The sequence below is a fragment of the Oncorhynchus tshawytscha genome, linkage group LG11, assembly GCF_018296145.1.
Source record: "Oncorhynchus tshawytscha isolate Ot180627B linkage group LG11, Otsh_v2.0, whole genome shotgun sequence".
Taxonomy (NCBI): domain Eukaryota; kingdom Metazoa; phylum Chordata; class Actinopteri; order Salmoniformes; family Salmonidae; genus Oncorhynchus; species Oncorhynchus tshawytscha.
In genome coordinates, this window is record NC_056439.1 from 39,472,302 (window position 1) to 39,493,585 (window position 21,284).

The window sequence follows — 21,284 nt, forward strand, 5'->3', positions numbered from 1 at the left end:
TTCTCTGAATCTGATTCAAGTTCTGAAGGAGTGTTTAATCGCTGCTTTTAAGGGGAAATCAAGACAAGAATCGTAGAGGGGTTATGAAGTTAATATATCTTAAGTGATGTCTGCATTTAAGGTTGCGTTCACTGTCATATTAAAGACGGAACCTTTTTGTGTGAGGGGTGCTTTGAACTGCTGAGGGTTAGGGCGACTGGTGAAAGATGAGGGGGAGGAGGCGCTCCTCTGTCTGTGTTGTCACTAGAACCTTGTCCACACTGCTCTCCCCTCTCTCGCTCTCCTTCCCTCACTCTCTCTCCTCCCGCCTCTTTCTCTCTCCGCTCTTCCTTTCTCCTTTCCACAGATCCACATCATTGACTTTGATGATGAGAATAACATCATTAGTAAGAGCGTCCTGCAGCACCAGGCAGGGGAGATATGGCACATCAGCGCCAGTCCTGCAGATAAAGCCGTGCTGACGACCTGCTACAACAAAAGTGAGGCTCCCGCCCGCGCTCCCCTTGCACCTCTCTTTTCTTCTCCTTCTCTCTCTGTCTGTCTGCCTCTCTTTGCTCTTTATCTCTCATTTTTTCAGTCTCTTGTTCCTGTCTTTATGTTACTAGTCTCTCTCTCACAACTAGGGGCCAGTGTTTTTCCTGCTCAAGTCGTGTGTTCAGGAAAATCTCATGACCCCATAAGGTATAGCAACTGCATTCTGTCTTGACCTGAAAGGATGTTACTTAAGGCAACCATCTAGGCAAGGCGGTGAGAACCCTGCTAGCCAGCCATGTGTACCCCTGACCATGGCCAAGATATGACACACAAGCCCAGACTCGCACCATGCTCCCACCCTGCCATTTCACGCGAGCAATTATGCTAAAGTAACACGTCCCATTTCTCTCACACTCCTTCTGCCAACAGTTGCCTCGAGACAATTATAAATCTAAACAAACATGAAGAGACGATTTGGATGAGAAAGAGTGGAGGGAAAAAAAGTAATTACATTTCTGAGTTTATTAGATGGATGCCTTTGGCCTTGGTGGGTTTAGTGACAGTTGGAATCAGCTCTGGGTGTAGGCTACTGTAGTTGTGAAGAGAGAAACCGGGAGAGAGGCATTGAAAACAAGGCCACAGCACTCTCACTCTCCTCTCTTTGCGTCAGCCCTATTGTGGCGGAGGGCTGTGATACACATTATGTCAGAGTGCAGTTCAAGAGAGAAACGGAATTACCATGACATCCAATCTAATGCAGTAGCCCGAGTCAAAAACAAGTGAAGATCATCTGCCCTCACTTTACCCACTTCTCTACAGGTGCTGCTGAGGCCAATTCCTTCCTATTCACTGTCTGATCTGGGGAGATGGGCTGTCTCTCTTGTGATGGTGTGGTGGAGGTGTGAACGGGGCATAGCTTTACATGTGTAGACAGCCATGACAGAGTGAGAGACTGGGAGAGCAGGGAGGCGTGGAGGCCAGGGTAGGCCTTTAGGGGCAGCTGAAACCGGAGGTAGAGGCCCACAGTTAGTTAGTCTCTCGCTATGTCTCTCATTCTGTTTCTCTCTTACTTTATATCTCCTCTCTCTCTTGCTCTATTGCTCTCTTTCACAATCTTCATCCCTCTCTCTGCCTCCTCAGCTGGGCCCTACACTCTTCAGCTCACATGATGACAGCTGCTGCTGGAATGGGTTAGACCTCAGAGACCAGACCATCCCACTGTAGACACACATGCATGTCAGACATGGAATTTATTTTTATGAATAATGTTTCTGTCACTTGACATGCTCAATATATCTACTCACGGTCAGCTCGCTGTTCATTTCAGGACACTCAAGAAATGGATTTGATTGCAAGACAGCACCTACAGGGATCTAGCTGTACCAGGTTTATGAGAACCCCAAAACAGGTCCCTAAGTAGGTCCTATAGATCTGGTCCAGCTGGAACCCTGCATGTGCTGTCTTTCATTCACACCCATGTCCTGAGTGAGTTCCCAGTTCCCCCACCTTCTTCAGGTCTGTAACGCTGCCTGTTTCTCCTGTCCCCTCCAGCCAGTGAGAGTCGCGTGGTGACGTGTGGGGCTGTTTGGAGGATGCCCCCAGAGTGGGAGTCAGGCAGCCATGAATCCCCAGACGATCCCCACAACTCCCACAACCCCCAGAACCTGGAACTCCTCTGTCACCTTGACAACAGCTCCCATGGAAACGCCTCCTGGTAGGTTTCACTCAGACCGTAACCTACAGCTACAATACTGTATACAACAAAACACAACACAGTCATATCAATTCAACCCTGAAACTACAGGGTTTCCACAACCTCCTGTTTTGATCCTTTTCTCTGCTCTTTTCCCCCTTGTTCTCTGTTCCTCTATCTCATCTGCTTTCCTTCTCCCCCTCTATCTCTCTATCTTTCACCGTTTGACTCCATCTCCTTTTTTTTTTGTCTTTTTCAAATCTATCGCTCTGCTTTTCACCATTTATACCACTATACTCACTTATCTTCCTCTGTCTTTATCTCTCTATTGCTCATTCTCCCTCTTCATCTCTTATCCCCCTCTGTCACTTTCCCTGTCTCTCTGTCGCTCTCTTGCTCCTTCCCTTACTCCCTCTCTCTCCCTCCCCCTCCCATACAGAAGGGTATCCTGGTCTATACATTACCATACTATCCAGCAAATCAAAAGTATTTCTATGAAAGTTACCAGAACCTTAGTTTGGTTGTGGCAAATATTCTCATAGCGCTAGAACTGTCCAGTCGAGGTGATGATTATAGAATGTTTGTATAAAACATTTGCCTGATATTGCAAGAATGTTCCTAGAACATATTTAATCTGTTCTTTAAAGATTCCCAGAATGTTTCATTAGGTTGTAGGGACAAGGGATATGTTCCCAAAACACAAAAACTGTCCGGTTGTGCTGACATTTACGTGAAGTTTGTATCAGGGTGCACCAAACGTTGCTTTGATGTTGCAAGAATGCTGACAGAACAGCCTTTCTGAATTCTTTAAAGTTTCCCAGAACATGTAATTAGGTTCCCAAAACACAAAATATGCTTAGTTGTGATGACATTCATACAATGTTTAAGTTGGGTTGCACAGGACATTACCTACATCACATATGTTGAAAGTCTTATAAAATGTGATTTTATTTAGATAGTGCTTCCTTTAAATAACTTGAACATTTGATTTGAATTGTTGTGTATTCATATGCTTCTCAGAACCTTCAAACTAAGAACCTTCAAACTCAATAAGAAAACAATTTGACGTTTCCTCAATTTCAAAATCACATTTGATAATAAAATGTTTAACACGTGATGAAGAGAAGTGCACAGCATATAAAGAGGATGGGTGAAGTTATGGTGAATAACACCGTTACCCAGAGAAATACTGGTTAGACTTCAAGGCCGTCAGACTGTTAAACAGCCACCACTAACATTGAGTGGCTGCTGCCAACACACTGACTCAACTCCAGCCACTTTAATAATGGGAATTGATGTCAAATATATCACTAGCCACTTTAAACAATGCTACTTAATATAATGTTTACATACCCTACATTATTTATCTCATATGTATACGTATATACTGTACTCTATATCATCTACTGCATCTTTATGTAATACATGTATCACTAGCCACTTTAACTATGCCACTTTGTTTACATACTCATCTCATATGTATATACTGTACTCTATACCATCTACTGCATCTTGCCTATGCCGCTCTGTACCATCACTCATTCATATATCTTTATGTACATATTCTTTATCCCTTTACACTTGTGTGTATAAGGTAGTAGTTTTGGAATTGTTAGTTAGATTACTCATTGGTTATTACAGCATTGTTGGAACTAGAAGCACAAGCATTTCGCTACACTCGCACTAACATCTGCTAACCATGTGACAAATAAAATTTGATTTATGGCTGCAGGGGCAGTATTGAGTAGCTTGGTTGAAAGGTGCCCAGAGTAAATGGCCTGTTCCTCAGTCGCAGTTGCTAATATATGCATATTATTATTACTATTGGATAGAAAACACTCTGAAGTTTCTAAAACTGTTTGAATGATGTCTGTGAGTATAACAGAACTCATATGGCAGGCAAAACCTGAGAAGAAATCCAAACAGGAAGTGGGAAATCTGAGGTTGGTCGATTTTCAACCCAGCCCCTATTGAATACACAGTGGGATATTGGTTATGTTGCACTTCCTAAGGCTTCCACTAGATGTCAACCGTCTTTAGAAACTTGAATGAGGCTTCTACTGTGATGTGGAGCCGGATGGTCTGGCAGAGAGCCAGGTCCTGGTCAAGCGCATTTCACATGATAGCGACCTGCGTTCCATGGCTTTTCTACAGACATAGGAATTCTCCAGTTGGAATGTTATTGAAGATTTATGATAACAAAATCCTAAAGATTGATTCTGTACTTAGTTTGACAAGTTTCTTCGACCTGTAATATAACTTTTTGAAGTTTTCGTTCGGCTGGACCTGCAGGAGCGTTTGGATTTGTGTACTAAACACGCTAACAAAAGTAGCTACTTGGACATAAATAATGGATATTATCGAACAAAACAAACATTTATTGTGGAACTAGGATTCCTGGGAGTTCATTCTGATGAAGATCATCAAAGGTAAGGGAATATTTATAATGATATTTCTGATTTCTGTTGAACATGGCAGATAATTTCTTTTTTTGTGAGCGTCGTCTCAGATTATTTAATGATTTGCTTTTTCCGTAAAGTTTTTTAAAAATCTGACACAGCGGATGCATTAAGGAGAGGTATATCTATATTTTCATGTCTAACAATTGCATTTATCGACATTTATAATGAGTATTTCTGTCAAATGTTGCGGCTCTCTGCAATATCACCAGATGTTTTTGGAACTAGTGAACGTAACGCGCCAATGTATACTGAGATTAACTTTATCAAACAAAACATACATGTATTGTGTAACATGAAGTCCTATTTGTGTCATCTGATGAAGATCATCAAAGGTTAATGACTAATTCTATCTCTATTTGGGCTTTTTGTGACTCCTCTCTTTGGCTGGAAAAATGGCTGAATTTTTCTGTGAGTTGGTGGTGACCTAACATAATGGGCTGTAAAGCCTATTTGAAATCAAGAACTGTGGTGGGATTAACAACAAGATTACCTTTAAAATGGTATAAGATACATGTATGTTTGAGGAATTTTAATTATGAGATTTCTGTTGTTTTGATTTGGCGCCCTACACTTTCACTGGCTGTTGTCATATCGATCCCGTTAACGGGATTGCAGCCCTAAGAAGTTTTTAACATTGTGGATTGACCATACTGCGATGCTATTCTGAAAAATAAAATGTGTAAGAGAGTTTCCCTGGTGGATAAAAGACCTAGCTTGTCAACCATACATTGCAGGTTCAAACCCGACATGTGCAGATTGTCACCATATGAAGTATAGAAAATATGTTTTTATTTTGTATGATTAAATGCTGTTCAAATGTCCTATGAATTAAATTATTATAAATTGTTATTATGCGTCTCTAGATCACCTACAATCATGGTTGGGAAGGTTACTTTCTAAATGTAATCCGTTACAGTTACTAGTTACCTTTCCAAAATTGTAATCTGTAACAACTTTTTGATTACCCAAACTCACTAACGTAATCTGATTACATTTCATTACTTTTAGATTACTTTCCCCTATGTACAGTATTTTCTTTAGGAATGTAGGGAGGTAAAAGTTGTCAAAAATAAAAAGAGTTAAGTACAGATACCAAAAAAAATAACTTAAGTAAAATTACTTTCAAGTACTACTGAAGTACTTTACACTGCTCAATTGAGATCATTTCCACACTGCCACGTAGGCTGCATGATATGGGCAAATAATCTAGGACTTATTTTATACAAACTGGCAGCCTCATTAAATGGTACCAGCAAAACACCAACAAAGAGGCGACTCCAGGATGCTGGCCTTCTAGGCAGAGTTCCACTGTCCAGTGTCTGTTCTTTTCTTTTTATTGGCCAGTCTGAGTTTTGGCTTTTTCTTTGCAACTCTGCCTAGAAGGCCAGCATCTGGAGTCTCCTCTTCACTGTTGAAGTTGAGACATGTGTTTTGCGGGTACTAATTAATGAAGCTGCCAGTTGAGGACTTGTGAGACGTCTGTTTCTCAAACTAAACACTCTAATGTACTTGTCCTCTTGCTCAGTTGTGCACCGGAGCCTCCCACTCCTCTTTCTATTCTGGTTAGAGCCGGTTTGCGCTGTTCTGTGAAGGGAGTAGTACACAGCATTGTACGAGATCTTCATGGCAATTTCTCGCATTCAATAGCCTTCATTTCTCAGAATAAGAATAGACTGATGAGTTTCAGAAGACAGTTATTTCTTTCTGGCCATTTTGAGCCTGTAATTGAACCCACAAATGCTGATGCTCCAGATACTCAACTAGTCTAAAGAAGGCCAGTTTTATTGCTTCTTTAATAAGAACAACAGTTTTCAGCTGTGCTAACATAATTGCAAAAGGGTTTTCTAATGGGGGGGCCTGTGGGAGGGGTCTCGAATGGTTGAGGGACAGCTATTGGGGAACTGTGGGGGGATCTTGGAGGGTTCGGGTTTCACAAGATTCTGATCATGAAAAAGGAAACTATGACATATATTTTATATCACTGTCATGCACACGCACCCTCACACATAAGGATGGCTCTGTTGTGGAAAGACTGATACATGTTTGATAGTGGTAGTAGACACCCTCACACATAAGGATGGCTCTGTTGTGGAAAGACTGATACATGTTTGATAGTGGTAGTAGACACCCTCACACATAAGGATGGCTCTGTTGTGGAAAGACTGATACATGTTTGATAGTGGTAGTAGACACCCTCACACATAAAGATGGCTCTGTTGCAGAAAGACTGATACATGTTTGATAGTGGTAGTAGACACCCTCACACATAAAGATGGCTCTGTTGCAGAAAGACTGATACATGTTTGATAGTAGTAGTAGACACCCTCACACATAAGGATGGCTCTGTTGCAGAAAGACTGATACATGTTTGATAGTAGTAGTAGACACCCTCACACATAAGGATGGCTCTGTTGCAGAAAGACTGATACATGTTTGATAGTGGTAGTAGACACCCTCACACATAAAGATGGCTCTGTTGCAGAAAGACTGATACATGTTTGATAGTAGTAGTAGACACCCTCACACATAAAGATGGCTCTGTTGCAGAAAGACTGATACATGTTTGATAGTGGTAGTAGACACCCTCACACATAAAGATGGCTCTGTTGCAGAAAGACTGATACATGTTTGATAGTGGTAGTAGACACCCTCACACATAAAGATGGCTCTGTTGCAGAAAGACTGATACATGTTTGATAGTGGTAGTAGACACCCTCACACATAAGGATGGCTCTGTTGCAGAAAGACTGATACATGTTTGATAGTGGTAGTAGACACCCTCACACATAAAGATGGCTCTGTTGCAGAAAGACTGATACATGTTTGATAGTGGTAGTAGACACCCTCACACATAAAGATGGCTCTGTTGCAGAAAGACTGATACATGTTTGATAGTGGTAGTAGACACCCTCACACATAAAGATGGCTCTGTTGCAGAAAGACTGATACATGTTTGATAGTGGTAGTAGACACCCTCACACATAAAGATGGCTCTGTTGCAGAAAGACATGATACATGTTTGATAGTGGTAGTAGACACCCTCACACATAAGGATGGCTCTGTTGCAGAAAGACTGATACATGTTTGATAGTGGTAGTAGACACCCTCACACATAAGTATGGCTCTGTTGCAGAAAGACTGATACATGTTTGATAGTGGTAGTAGACACCCTCACACATAAAGATGGCTCTGTTGCAGAAAGACTGATACATGTTTGATAGTGGTAGTAGACACCCTCACACATAAGGATGGCTCTGTTGCAGAAAGACCGATACATGTTTGATAGTGGTAGTAGACACCCTCACACATAAGTATGGCTCTGTTGCAGAAAGACTGATACATGTTTGATAGTAGTAGTAGACACCCTCACACATAAGGATGGCTCTGTTGCAGAAAGACTGATACATGTTTGATAGTGGTAGTAGACACCCTCACACATAAGGATGGCTCTGTTGCAGAAAGACCGATACATGTTTGATAGTGGTAGTAGACACCCTCACACATAAGGATGGCTCTGTTGCAGAAAGACTGATACATGTTTGATAGTGGTAGTAGACACCCTCACACATAAGGATGGCTCTGTTGCAGAAAGACTGATACATGTTTGATAGTGGTAGTAGACACCCTCACACATAAGGATGGCTCTGTTGCAGAAAGACTGATACATGTTTGATAGTGGTAGTAGACACCCTCACACATAAGGATGGCTCTGTTGTTGCAGAAAGACTGATACATGTTTGATAGTGGTAGTAGACACCCTCACACATAAGGATGGCTCTGTTGCAGAAAGACTGATACATGTTTGATAGTGGTAGTAGACACCCTCACACATAAGGATGGCTCTGTTGCAGAAAGACTGATACATGTTTGATAGTGGTAGTAGACACCCTCACACATAAGGATGGCTCTGTAGACACCCTCACACATAAGTATGGCTCTGTTGCAGAAAGACTGATACATGTTTGATAGTGGTAGTAGACACCCTCACACATAAGGATGGCTCTGTTGCAGAAAGACTGATACATGTTTGATAGTGGTAGTAGACACCCTCACACATAAGGATGGCTCTGTTGCAGAAAGACTGATACATGTTTGATAGTGGTAGTAGACACCCTCACACATAAGGATGGATCTGTTGCAGAAAGACTGATACATGTTTGATAGTGGTAGTAGACACCCTCACACATAAAGATGGATCTGTTGCAGAAAGACTGATACATGTTTGATAGTGGTAGTAGACACCCTCACACAATAAGGATGGCTCTGTTGCAGAAAGACTGATACATGTTTGATAGTGGTAGTAGACACCCTCACACAATAAGGATGGCTCTGTTGCAGAAAGACTGATACATGTTTGATAGTGGTAGTAGACACCATCACACATAAGGATGGCTCTGTTGCAGAAAGACTGATACATGTTTGATAGTGGTAGTAGACACCCTCACACATAAGGATGGCTCTGTTGCAGAAAGACTGATACATGTTTGATAGTGGTAGTAGACACCCTCACACATAAGGATGGCTCTGTTGCAGAAAGACTGATACATGTTTGATAGTGGTAGTAGACACCCTCACACATAAGGATGGATCTGTTGCAGAAAGACTGATACATGTTTGATAGTGGTAGTAGACACCCTCACACATAAGGATGGCTCTGTTGCAGAAAGACTGATACATGTTTGATAGTGGTAGTAGACACCCTCACTGTTGTGGAAAGACTGATAAGGATGGCTCTAAGTGGCAGAAAGACTGATACATGTTTGATAGTAGTAGTAGACACCTTCACACATAAGGATGGCTCTGTTGCAGAAAGACTGATACATGTTTGATAGTGGTAGTAGACACCCTCACACATAAGGATGACTCTGTTGCAGAAAGACTGATACATGTTTGATAGTGGTAGTAGACACCCTCACATAAGGATGGCTCTGTTGCAGAAAGACTGATACATGTTTGATAGTGGTAGTAGACACCCTCACACATAAGTACGGCTCTGTTGCAGAAAGACTGATACATGTTTGATAGTAGTAGTAGACACCCTCACACATAAGTACGGCTCTGTTGCAGAAAGACTGATACATGTTTGATAGTGGTAGTAGACACCCTCACACATAAGTACGGCTCTGTTGCAGAAAGACTGATACATGTTTGATAGTGGTAGTAGACACCCTCACACATAAGGATGGCTCTGTTGCAGAAAGACTGATACATGTTTGATAGTGGTAGTAGACACCCTCACACGTAAGGATGGCTCTGTTGCAGAAAGACTGATACATGTTTGATAGTGGTAGTAGACACCCTCACACATAAGTACGGCTCTGTTGCAGAAAGACTGATACATGTTTGATAGTGGTAGTAGACACCCTCACACATAAGTATGGCTCTGTTGCAGAAAGACTGGCTCTGTTGCATGACATGTTTGATAGTGGTAGTAGACACCCTCACACATAAGGATGGCTCTGTTGCAGAAAGACTGATACATGTTTGATAGTGGTAGTAGACACCCTCACACATAAGGATGGCTCTGTTGCAGAAAGACTGATACATGTTTGATAGTGGTAGTAGACACCCTCACACATAAGGATGGCTCTGTTGCAGAAAGACTGATACATGTTTGATAGTGGTAGTAGACACCCTCACACATAAAGATGGCTCTGTTGCAGAAAGACTGATACATGTTTGATAGTGGTAGTAGACACCCTCACACATAAGGATGGCTCTGTTGCAGAAAGACTGATACATGTTTGATAGTGGTAGTAGACACCCTCTGTTGCAGAAAGACTCACACATAAGGATGGCTCTGTTGCAGAAAGACTGATACATGTTTGATAGTGGTAGTAGACACCCTCACACATAAGGATGGCTCTGGATGGCTCTGCAGAAAGACTGATACATGTTTGATAGTGGTAGTAGACACCCTCACACATAAAGGATGGCTCTGTTGCAGAAAGACTGATACATGTTTGATAGTGGTAGTAGACACCCTCACACATAAAGATGGCTCTGTTGCAGAAAGACTGATACATGTTTGATAGTGGTAGTAGACACCCTCACACATAAGGATGGCTCTGTTGCAGAAAGACTGATACATGTTTGATAGTGGTAGTAGACACCCTCACACATAAGGATGGCTCTGTTGCAGAAAGACTGATACATGTTTGATAGTGGTAGTAGACACCCTCACACATAAGGATGGCTCTGTTGCAGAAAGACTGATACATGTTTGATAGTGGTAGTAGACACCCTCACACATAAGGATGGCTCTGTTGCAGAAAGACTGATACATGTTTAAGTGTCTTGATGCTGTATTGTTTGTCCTTCATGTTCTAATACTTTAATGTTATCCCTTCCTTGTTGTGTTTTTTAAAATAAATAAGTATAAAAAACAATAATAATAATAATATATATATTTTTTAAACACAACGTACCATTGGAACACAGGAGTGATGGTTGCTGATAATGGGCCTGTGTACGCCTATGTAGATATTCCATAAAACATCTGCCGTTTCTAACTACAATTAACTACAATCAACATTAACAATGTCTACACTGTATTTCTGATTCATTTAGTTATTTAATGGACAAAAAATGAGCTTTTCTTTAAAAAACGAGGACAATTTTTAAGTGATCCCAAACTTTTGAACGGTAGAGTACATACACTACCGGTCAAAAGGTTTAGAACACCCATTATTTTTACTATTTTCTACATTGTAGAATAATAGTGAATATATCAAAACTATGAAATAACACATATGGAATCATGTAGTAACCAAATAAATGTTAAACAAATCAAAATAGATTTGTTATTTTTCAAATAGCCACCCTTTGCCTTGATGACAACTTTGCACACTCTTGGCATTCTCTCAACCAGCTTCATGAGGTAGTCACGAATCCCACGATCCATCATACATATTGAGAGTGTTGTGGTAAAATTTGGTCTTTTACTGTGTATAACATTTTATAAATGTTCTTGTACTGTTCTGAGGACCTCAAAGACGAGGTAAAATGTATATTGTGTGAACATCAATGGAATATTATGTTAAACCTAAAACAAATATGCTCTGAACGTCATAAAAACAGACTTATTTCAGTCTTACAACATTAAGGAAATGTCCTGTGCAGCCTAACCTAAACCTTGTATGAATGTCATCACAATTGAGCGTGTTTTGGGAACATATCTCTTGTCACGTTCCCACAATGTTACCACAACCTAATGAAACGTTCTGGAAACCTTTTAAAGGACAGACAAAATGTACTCTGAGAACATTCTTGTAACATCAGGTCAAGGTTTTTTGCACCCTAAAAGAAACATTGTAGAATCATCCACACAAATGGACAGTTTTTATGTTTTGGTAACATATCTTTTGGGATGTCCCCACAATGTTCACACAACTTAATGAAACAATCCGGGAACCTTTAAAGAACAGATTAAATGTTTTATAGGAACGTTCTTGCAACATCAGGCAAATGTTTTATACAAACATTCTATAATCATCTTCACGAATGGAGAGTTCTTTCACAGAACCTATTTTGGATGGCTGGGAAAACATTACTGTTACATTGTGTTATTACATTACCTGGAAACCTAAAGAGAACCTAAAGAGGACTCCTAATGTTAGATACAACTCTAGCTAGATCATAATGGGAATCTTAGCTAATGTTCTGGGAATGTTCCCCGTTAGCTTGGTATGCTGTGCTGTGCTGTGCAAAGTATTGACTGACCTACATATCCCAGGGCTCAGCCACTGCTCACACCTTTTCTTATAGCTGCATGCACTACATTCACCATCATTTAATGTACAGGAAAATAAAATCAATGCTCAGCTCATTTTTTTACTTCGGTAGCTGCCTCATCCCTTTGGAAAAAATGATGCATTTTAGCATTTCAAATGACATGTTTCCATTTTGAGTCTTCCCTGAGCAGTATTTTCTTATTTTAGAGAGTGTGTGTGTGTGTGTGTGTGTGTGTGTGTGTGTGTGTGTGTGTGTGTGTGTGTGTGTGTGTGTGTGTGTGTGTGTGTGTGTGTGTGTGTGTGTGTGTGTGTGTGTGTGTGTGTGTGTGTGTGTGTGTAATAGCCTTCTGTTGATGAAGATCCAAGGGTGGGTGAGGTGTGACTGAGGAGGAGATTGATGATTCTGGTGTCTGACATCCTCAGAGCTGCAACATTCTGAATGGCATGTTTCTGTTTCTATATCTGTGTATGTGTTCTGTTTGCTATGTGAGCCTTGTATCCTTTGCTTTGTTGTATTGGCTCTGAGAAAGGGATGGCTTTGGTTTGGTACCCACCTCGTCCATCTCTTTCAGGCTGCAGCCCCCGCTCGCTCTGACTACACTGGCAGGAGTACAGCAATCAGCAGGTGTGTGTGTGTGTGTGAAGCCTTGTTTGAGCGAGAGTGTGTCAGTCTGCTAGTGTGTGATGGAAGGAGTATGTGAGAGTCTGTCTGTCTGTACGTCCTTTATGCCTGTCCCACCATCCTCCACCACATCTCTTATATTCAGCCACCATATCCCTCCTTAGTCTGGGTGGACAAACATTTTGGCTAGTGTCATGTTGTGAAGCGTGCCTGGATTGAAGAAACAAACAAAGCTTTAAATATATATAAATATATTTCTCTCCCCTGCTTTGGGGAGCCAAGCACCTAATTTCGACTTGGAGCAGCACCAGGCTCAGGAATCGATTCCCTTGGAGCGATTAGGACCAATCAGGGCCTGGGTGAGCACCTTGAGGAATCATGAAGCTCAACAGACACACGGTTTTATTGTCTATGCTGTGGGGTGACAGGAGGGGGGGGTAAAGTTTGTTTTGTTGTATGTCTATGAGTGTGGAGCCTATGTGGACAGGGGTGTGTGTATGTCTATGAGTGTGGAGCCTATTTGGACAGGGGTGTGTTTGTCTATGAGTGTGGAGCCTATGTGGACGGTGTGTGTATGCCTGTGTGTTATTGGAGGGGTGGGGGGATTTATCACAGAGTGTGATTTGCACTCCAAGGGACTGTTAGCAATCAATGTTAGCCCAATGGGAGCCCAGACAGCCAGATAGTCATGCAGGCCAGTCAATACTGTCAGTAATGTGAGCGGCCGTGGCGACCCGTCTTCAATTGTACACTAACACGGCATGGCTGATTTTTAATCCTGCACACACACACACACATTTTACGTTGTTCCCTCTCATCCCCTTTTTCTTAGTTCCTTTCTCTCTCTCTCTCTTGGCCTTACCTTGGACTTATAGCTTTATGCTACTGATCCCTCAATGTAACTCTGTAGCCAAGACAAACTGATTTCTCTGTGTGTCTCTATTCCCCAAAGCAGACCAGTCTAATACCATGAGCAGTGTGTGCATCTATTGCTATCGAATTAAACTCATCTGAATGCAAAGCAGACAAGGAAACAATCTCATGAGAAGGAAGAAGGCAGGCATCTTGTCCTATACTGTCTGAGCTATAAACTCCCTTCCCCAGCAGTCCTCCATGTATTTACATATTCCCTCCCTACCAGGATGCCATGCCGCTCAAGTTCAAATGCACATAACTTATATTCTTTAATAAGAGACCCTCACTGGCGTCATAAAGGATCTCTCTGTCTCGCTCTCTCTCTCTCTCTCTAAAAATTCAATGTATATTTAAGGGGCTTTTTTGACATGGGAAACATATGTTTACATCGCCAAAGCAAGTGAAATGGATAATAAACAATACAAAATGAACAGTAAACATTACACTCACAAAAGTTATAATAAACATAATACATACATTTGGCAGGAGGTTAGGAAGTGCTGCTCAGTTTCAATCTCATTTTGTGGGCAGTGTGCACAGAGTCTGTACATAGTCAAAGGTTTCCTTTATTGTGGGTCAGTCACAGTGGTCAGGTTTTCTGCCACTGTGTGCTGTCTGTTTAGTGCCAAAAATCATTCTAGTTTGCTCTGTTTTTTTTGTAAAATCTTTCCAATGTGTCAAGGAATTATCTTTTTGTTTTCTCATGAATTGTTTGGGTCTAATTGTGTTGCTGTCCTGGGGCTCTATGGGGTCCGTTTGTGAACAGAGCCCCAGGACCAGCTTGCTTAGGTTCATTTCTCTGTAGGTGATGGCTGTGTTATGGAAGGTTTGGGAATCGCTTGCTTTTAGGTGGTTGTAGAATTTAACGGCTCTTTTCTGGATTTTGATCATTAGCAGGTATCGGCATAATTCAGCTCTGCATGTAATTTTTGGTGTTTTACGTTGTACACAGAGGATATTTTTTGCAGAATTCTGCATGCATTCTCAATTTGGTGTTTGTCCCATTTTGTGAATTCTTGGTTGGTGAGCAGACCCCAGACCTCACAACCATAAAGGCCAATGGGTTCTATAACTGATTCTAGTGTTTTAGCCAGATCCTAATTGTTATGTCAAATTTTATGTTCCTTTTGATGGCATAGAAGGCCCTTCTTGCCTTGTCTCAGATCGTTCACAGCTTTGTGGAAGTTACCTGTGGTGCTGATATTTAGTCCGAGTTATGTATAGTTTTTTGTGTGCTCTAGGGCAACGGTGTCTAGATGGAATGTGTATTTGTGGTCCTGGCAACTGGACCTTTTTTGGAACAAGATCTAGGTGCTGCTGTAGGCCGTCCTTGGTTGGGGACAGAAGCACCAGATCATCAGGAAACGGTATACATTTTACTTCAGATTCTACCAGGCTGGGTGGTGCAGACCGTTCTAGTGCCCTCGCCAATTCGTTGGTATATATGTTGAAGAGGTTGGGGCTTAAGCTGCATCCCTGTCTCACCCTCTGGCCCTGTGGAAAGAAATGTGTGTTTTTTTTGCCAGTTTTAACTACACACTTGTTGCTTGTGTACATGGATTTTATAATGTTGTATGTTTGCCCCCCAACACCACTTTCCATCCATTTGTAAAGCAGACCCTCATGCCAAATTGAGTTGAAAGCTTTTTTTTTAAATCAACAAAGCATGAGAAGTCTTTGCCTTTGTTTTGGTTTGTTTGGTTGTCAATTAGGGTGTACAGGGTGAATACATGGTCTGTCGTATGCAAATTTGGTAAAAACCCAATTTGACATTTGCTGAGGAAATGTACGAGTCTGCTGTTAATGATAATGCAGAAGATTTTCCCAAGGTTGCTGTTGACGCATATGCCCTGCTAGTTATTGAGGTCAAATTTGTCTCCACTTTTGTGGATTGGATCAGTCCTTGGTTCCAAATATTTTGGAAGATGCGAGAGCTGAGGATGATTTTAAGGAGTTTAAGTGTAGCCAATTGTTACGTCTGGTAAGACAAGGGGTGGGGGTGTGTGTCTTTTTGTCAATAACAGCTGGTGTGCAATGTCCAATATAAAAGAAGTCTCGAGCTATTGCTTGCCTGAGGTAGAGTACCTTATGATAAGCTGTAGACCACACTATCTACCAAGAGAGTTCTCATCTGTATTATTTGTAGCCGTCTATTTACCACCACAGACCGATGCTGGCACCAATACCGCACTCAACCAACTCTATAAGACCATAAGCAAAGAAGAAAATGCTCACCCAGAAGCGGTGCGCCTAGTGCCAGCGACTTTAATACAGGCAAACTTAAAAAACATTTTTTACCAGCATGTCATATGTGCAACCAGTGGGATAAAAAACTCTAGACCACCTTTGCTACACACACAGAGATGCATACAAAGCTCTCCCCTGCCCTCCATTTGGCAAATCTGACCATAGTTCTATCCTGATTGCTGCTTCACAGCAAAAAACTGAAGCAGGAGGTACCCGTGTCTAGCTCAAAGGGAAGTGGTCAGATGACGTAGATGCTATGCTTGTTTTGCAAGCACAGACTGGAATATGTTCCAGGATTCATCCAATGCCATTGAGGAGTATACCACCTCAGTCATCGGCTTCATCAATAAGCACATCGACGACGTCGTCCCCACATTGATGATACGTACAGTTGAAGTCGGAAGTTTACATACACCAAATACATTTAAACTCTGTTTTTCACAATTCCTGATATTTAATCCAAGTAAAAATTCCCTGTCTTCGGTCAGTTAGGATCACCACTTTATTTTATGAATGTGAAATGTCAGAATAATAGTAGAGTTATTTATTTCAGCTTTTATTTCTTTCATTACATTCCCAGTGGGTCAGAAGTTTACATACACTCAATTAGTATTTGGTAGCATTGCCTTTAAATTGTTTAACTTCCTCCTGACGGAGAAATGGAAGACCCATTTGCGACCAAGCTATGACTTCATGAACATCTTGAGATGTTGCTTCAATATATCCACATAATTGTCCTTCCTCATGAAGCCATCTATTTTGTGAAGTGCACCAGTCCCTCCTGCAGCAAAGCACTCCCACAACATGATGCTGCCACCCCCGTGCTTCACGGTTGGGATGGTGTTCTTCGGCTTGTAAGCCTCCCCCTTTTTCCTCCAAACATAACGATGGTCATTATGGCCAAACAGTTATTTTTTTGTTTCATCAGACCAGAGGACATTTCAAAAAGTATGATCTCTGTCCCCATGTGCAGTTGCAAACCGTAGTCTGGCTTTTTTATGGCGGTTTTGGAGCCGTGGTTTCTTCCTTGCTGATCGGCCTTTCAGGCTATGTCGATATAGGACTCGTTTTACTGTGGATATCGATACTTTTGTACCTGTTTCCTCCAGCATCTTCACAAGGTCCTTTGTTGTTGTTCTGGGATGGATTTACACTTTTTGCACCAAAGTATGTTCATCTCTAGGAGACAGAACGCGTCTCCTTCCTGAGCGGTGTGACGGCTGCGTGGTCCCATGATGTTTATCAGATGAACGTGGTACCTTCAGGCGTTTGGAAATTGCTCCCAAGGATGAACCAGACTTGTGGAGGTCTACAATTTTAGGTAGGGATTGAAATACATCCACAGGTACACCTCCAATTGACTCAAATAAAGTCAATTAGCCTATCAGACGCTTCTAAAGCCTTTACATCATTTTATGGAATTTTCCAAGCTGTTTAAAGGCACAATCAACTTAGTGTATGTAAACTTCTGACCCACTGGAATTGTGATACAGTCAATTATAAGTGAAATAATCTGTCTGTAAACAATTTTGGGAAAAATGACTTGTCATGCACAAAGTAGATGTCCTAACCTACTTGCCAAAACTATAGTTTGTTAACAAGAAATTTGTGGAGTGTTTGAAAAACGAGTTTTAATGCCTCACACTTAAGTGTATGTCAACTTCTGACTTCAACTGTACATATCCCAACCAGAAGCCATGGATTACAGGCAACATCCGCATCGAGCTAAAGGCTAAAGCTGCCGCATTCAAGAGCGGGACACTAATCTGGATGCCTATAAGAAATCCCGATATGCCCTCAGACGAACCATCAAGCAAGCAAAGCGTCAATACAGATTAAGATTGAATCCTACTACACCGGCTCTGACGCTCGTCGGATGTGGCAGGGCTTGAAAACTATTACGGACTACAAAGGGAAACCCAGACGCGAGCTGCTCGGTGACGAGAGCCTACTAGACGAGTTAAATGCCTTTTATGCTTATTTATGCAAGCAACACAGAAGCATGTACAAGCTGTTCTGGATGACTGTGTGATAACGCTCTCGCTATCCGATGTGAGAAAGACCTTTAAACAGGTCAACATTCACAAAGCCGTGTGGCCAGATGGATTACCAGGATGTGTACTCAATGCATGCGCAGACCAACTGTCAAGTGTCTTCACTGACATTTTCAACTTCTCCCTGACAGAGTCAGTAGTACCGACATGTTTCAAGCAGACCACTATAGTCCCTGTGCCCAAGAAAGCGAAGGTAACCTGGGACTAAACACCACCCTCTGCAACTGGATCCTGGACTTCCTTACGGGCTGCCACCAGGTGGTAAGGATAGGCAACAACACATCTACCACTCTGATCCTCAACACTGGGGCCCCTCAGGGGTGTGTACTTAGTCCCCTCCTGTACTCCCTGTTCACCCACGACTCCAACACCATCATTAAGTTTGCTGACGACACAACAGGCATGATCACGACAACGATGAGACATCCTATAGGGAGGAGGTCAGAGAACTGGCAGTGTGGTGCCAGGACAACAACCTCTCCCTCAATGTGAGCACGACAAAGGAGCTGATTGTGGACTACAGGAATAGTTGGGCCGACTCGGCCCCCATTAACATTAACGGGGCTGTTGGAGCGTGTCGAGAGTTTCAAGGTCCTCGGTGTCCACATCACCAATGATCTATCGTGGTCCAAACACACCAAGACAGGCGTGAAGAGGGCACGACAAAACATTTTCCCCCTCAAGAGTCTGAAAAGATTTGGCATGGTTCCCCAGATTCTCAAAAAGTTTAACAGCTGCACCATCGAGAACATCCTGACCGGTTGCATCACTGCTTGGTATGACAACTCCTCGGCATCTGACCATAGGACGCAAGGAAGGGTAGTGCATACGGCCCAGTACATCACTGGGGCCAAGCTTCCTGCAATACAGGACCTATATAATAAGCTGTGTCTTTGCTACCGCACGGCAAGCGATGCCGGAGCGCCAAGTCTAGGTCCAAGAGGCTTCTTAACAGCTTCTACCCCCAAGCCATAAGACTCCTGAACATCTCGTCAAATTACCTGTTTTCTGTACCCCCACACACTGACTCGGTACCGGTACCCCCTGTATATAGCCTCGTTATTGTGTTCCTTTTTATTTTTTACTTTTGTTTATTTGGTAAATATTTTCTTCTTTATACACCTTCTTTAACTGCATTTTTGGTTAAGGGCTTGTAAGTAAGCCTTTCACAGTAAGGTCTACACTTGACAAATATTTTGACAACTAAAGTTTGATTTGATAAATTTGTGGTCTGTTTATTTATTGATATATATTTATATATATTTTTAAAACTTTTTCTCCCCAATTTCATGGTATCCAATTTCTAATTAGTGTCTTGTCTCATCGCTGCAACTCCCGTATGGACTTAGGAGAGTGGTAGGTCGAGAGCCGTGCGTCCTCCGAAACACGACCCAACCGAGCCACACTGCTTCTTGACACAGTGCCCACTTAACCCGGAAGCCTGCCACACCAATGTGTCGGAGGAAACATCGGTCACTTCAGATTGGAGCTGTTTTTATAGAATAAATGAATGAGAGAGAAGGAGAGGGACAGAAAGCTCCTTGGCTGGTGTGTGTCTGTCTGTCTGCCTGCCTGCCTGCCTGCCTGCCTATTTGTGTCCTAGGCCTGTGACTTCTAACACCTTGGTAGGGCAGTAAAAACTGTCCCACTCATCCATGTATTTACAACCTCCATAAACTCTTCTACTCTTCGCTCTCTCCTTTTCCCTCTGCCCCTCTCTTCCCCCTATCCCCTCACAAGAGATGGAAGCAAGTTACAGAGTTGGATGAAATCCTGAGAAAGACTAACTTTGTCCCTCCCTCCTCCTCTTCCATTCCTTTATCCCTCCCACACACACAGCACAGTGGAGGCTTTATGTTGTGTTGCTCTGCCCTGATGAATGACTCAGAGGGGTTGGACCAGTCTCATTTATCACCACTAGAACTAAGGACTAATCAGTCTATAGCAGGTCTATAGCAGGTACATGAAGGGGCTCTTATCTACTGGGTGTGTGTGTGTGTCGTATGCAGTAAATACTGCATCGTGGTCATTTGACTACAAACTTGTCATATCATGGTCATAAACTTTGGTTACAGTAGTTGCAGCCCTTGCAGGCCAAGTCGTGTGTGTGTGTGTGTGTGTGCTTGTGTGTGTGTGTGTGTGAGAGAGAGAGAGAGAGAGAGAGAGAGAGTGCTTGTGTGCGCATCATACTGTGGTTGTATATAAGTGTTTGTGTTTTCTCTCACTGAAGTGTGTTCATGCATCATGCATGTGTGTGTCCTGTCTCTGAGTGTCCTAACCCCCCCCTCTGTCTCTCTCTGCTGCTGTCCTGTGAACTAACCCCCCCCTCGCTCTGTCTGTCTCTCTGCTGCAGTGTCCTGTCCTGTGAACTAACCCCCCCCTCGTCTGTCTCTCTCTGCTGCAGTGTCCTGTGAACTAACCCCCCTCGCTCTGTCTCTCTCTGCTGCAGTGTCCTGTGAACTAACCCCCCCTCGCTCTGTCTCTCTCTGCTGCAGTGTCCTGTGAACTAACCCCCCCTCGCTCTGTCTCTCTCTGCTGCAGTGTCCTGTGGGAGCCCATGGGAGATGGGAAGCATGTGATCTCTCTGGCTGATAACCACGCTCTGCTCTGGGACCTGACGGAGAGCTCTACCCAGGCCACGGTGAGACACACACTCACACCGCCATACATCTGCCCATACCCTGTGCTCATTATTTGATAACCACCGTATCAGACTGGTCTTATCTTTCTCTCCTACAACAGAACTGTCCAGGGGTGTGCTCTGCTCCCCTCACCAAGATCACCTGATTCCTTACTGAAACACACCATGTATTTGGGCTAGCTGCAGTGGCTCCGCTAGGTGTTCTTCCTTACTGAAACACACCATGTATCTGGGCTAGCTTCAGTGGCTCCGCTAGGGGTTCTTCCTTACTGAAACACACCTTGTATCTGGGCTAGCTTCTTCCTTTCTTCCTTACTGAAACACACCTTGTATCTGGGCTAGCTGCAGTGGCTCCGCTAGGTGTTCTTCCTTACTGAAACACACCATGTATCTGGGCTAGCTGCAGTGGCTCCGCTAGGTGTTCTTCCTTACTGAAACACACC

The 21,284-nt window shown here is 42.7% G+C and overlaps 1 protein-coding gene across 2 annotated transcripts in view; it reads left to right on the forward strand.

Annotated features, from left to right (window-relative positions):
• Positions 1–21,284, forward strand: part of LOC112234816 (EARP-interacting protein homolog) — a 46,399-nt gene that overhangs the window by 6,993 nt on the left and 18,122 nt on the right. The window contains exons 3-5 of one of the 2 annotated variants that reach the window (XM_042330104.1): positions 347–479; positions 2,026–2,188; positions 20,742–20,841. In XM_042330104.1, coding sequence (XP_042186038.1) covers positions 347–479; positions 2,026–2,188; positions 20,742–20,841 — 396 coding nt within the window. Of the gene's footprint in view, positions 1–346; positions 480–2,025; positions 2,189–12,934; positions 12,988–20,741; positions 20,842–21,284 lie in introns of those variants that run through there. The other variant, XM_042330105.1, reaches the window with a different exon arrangement.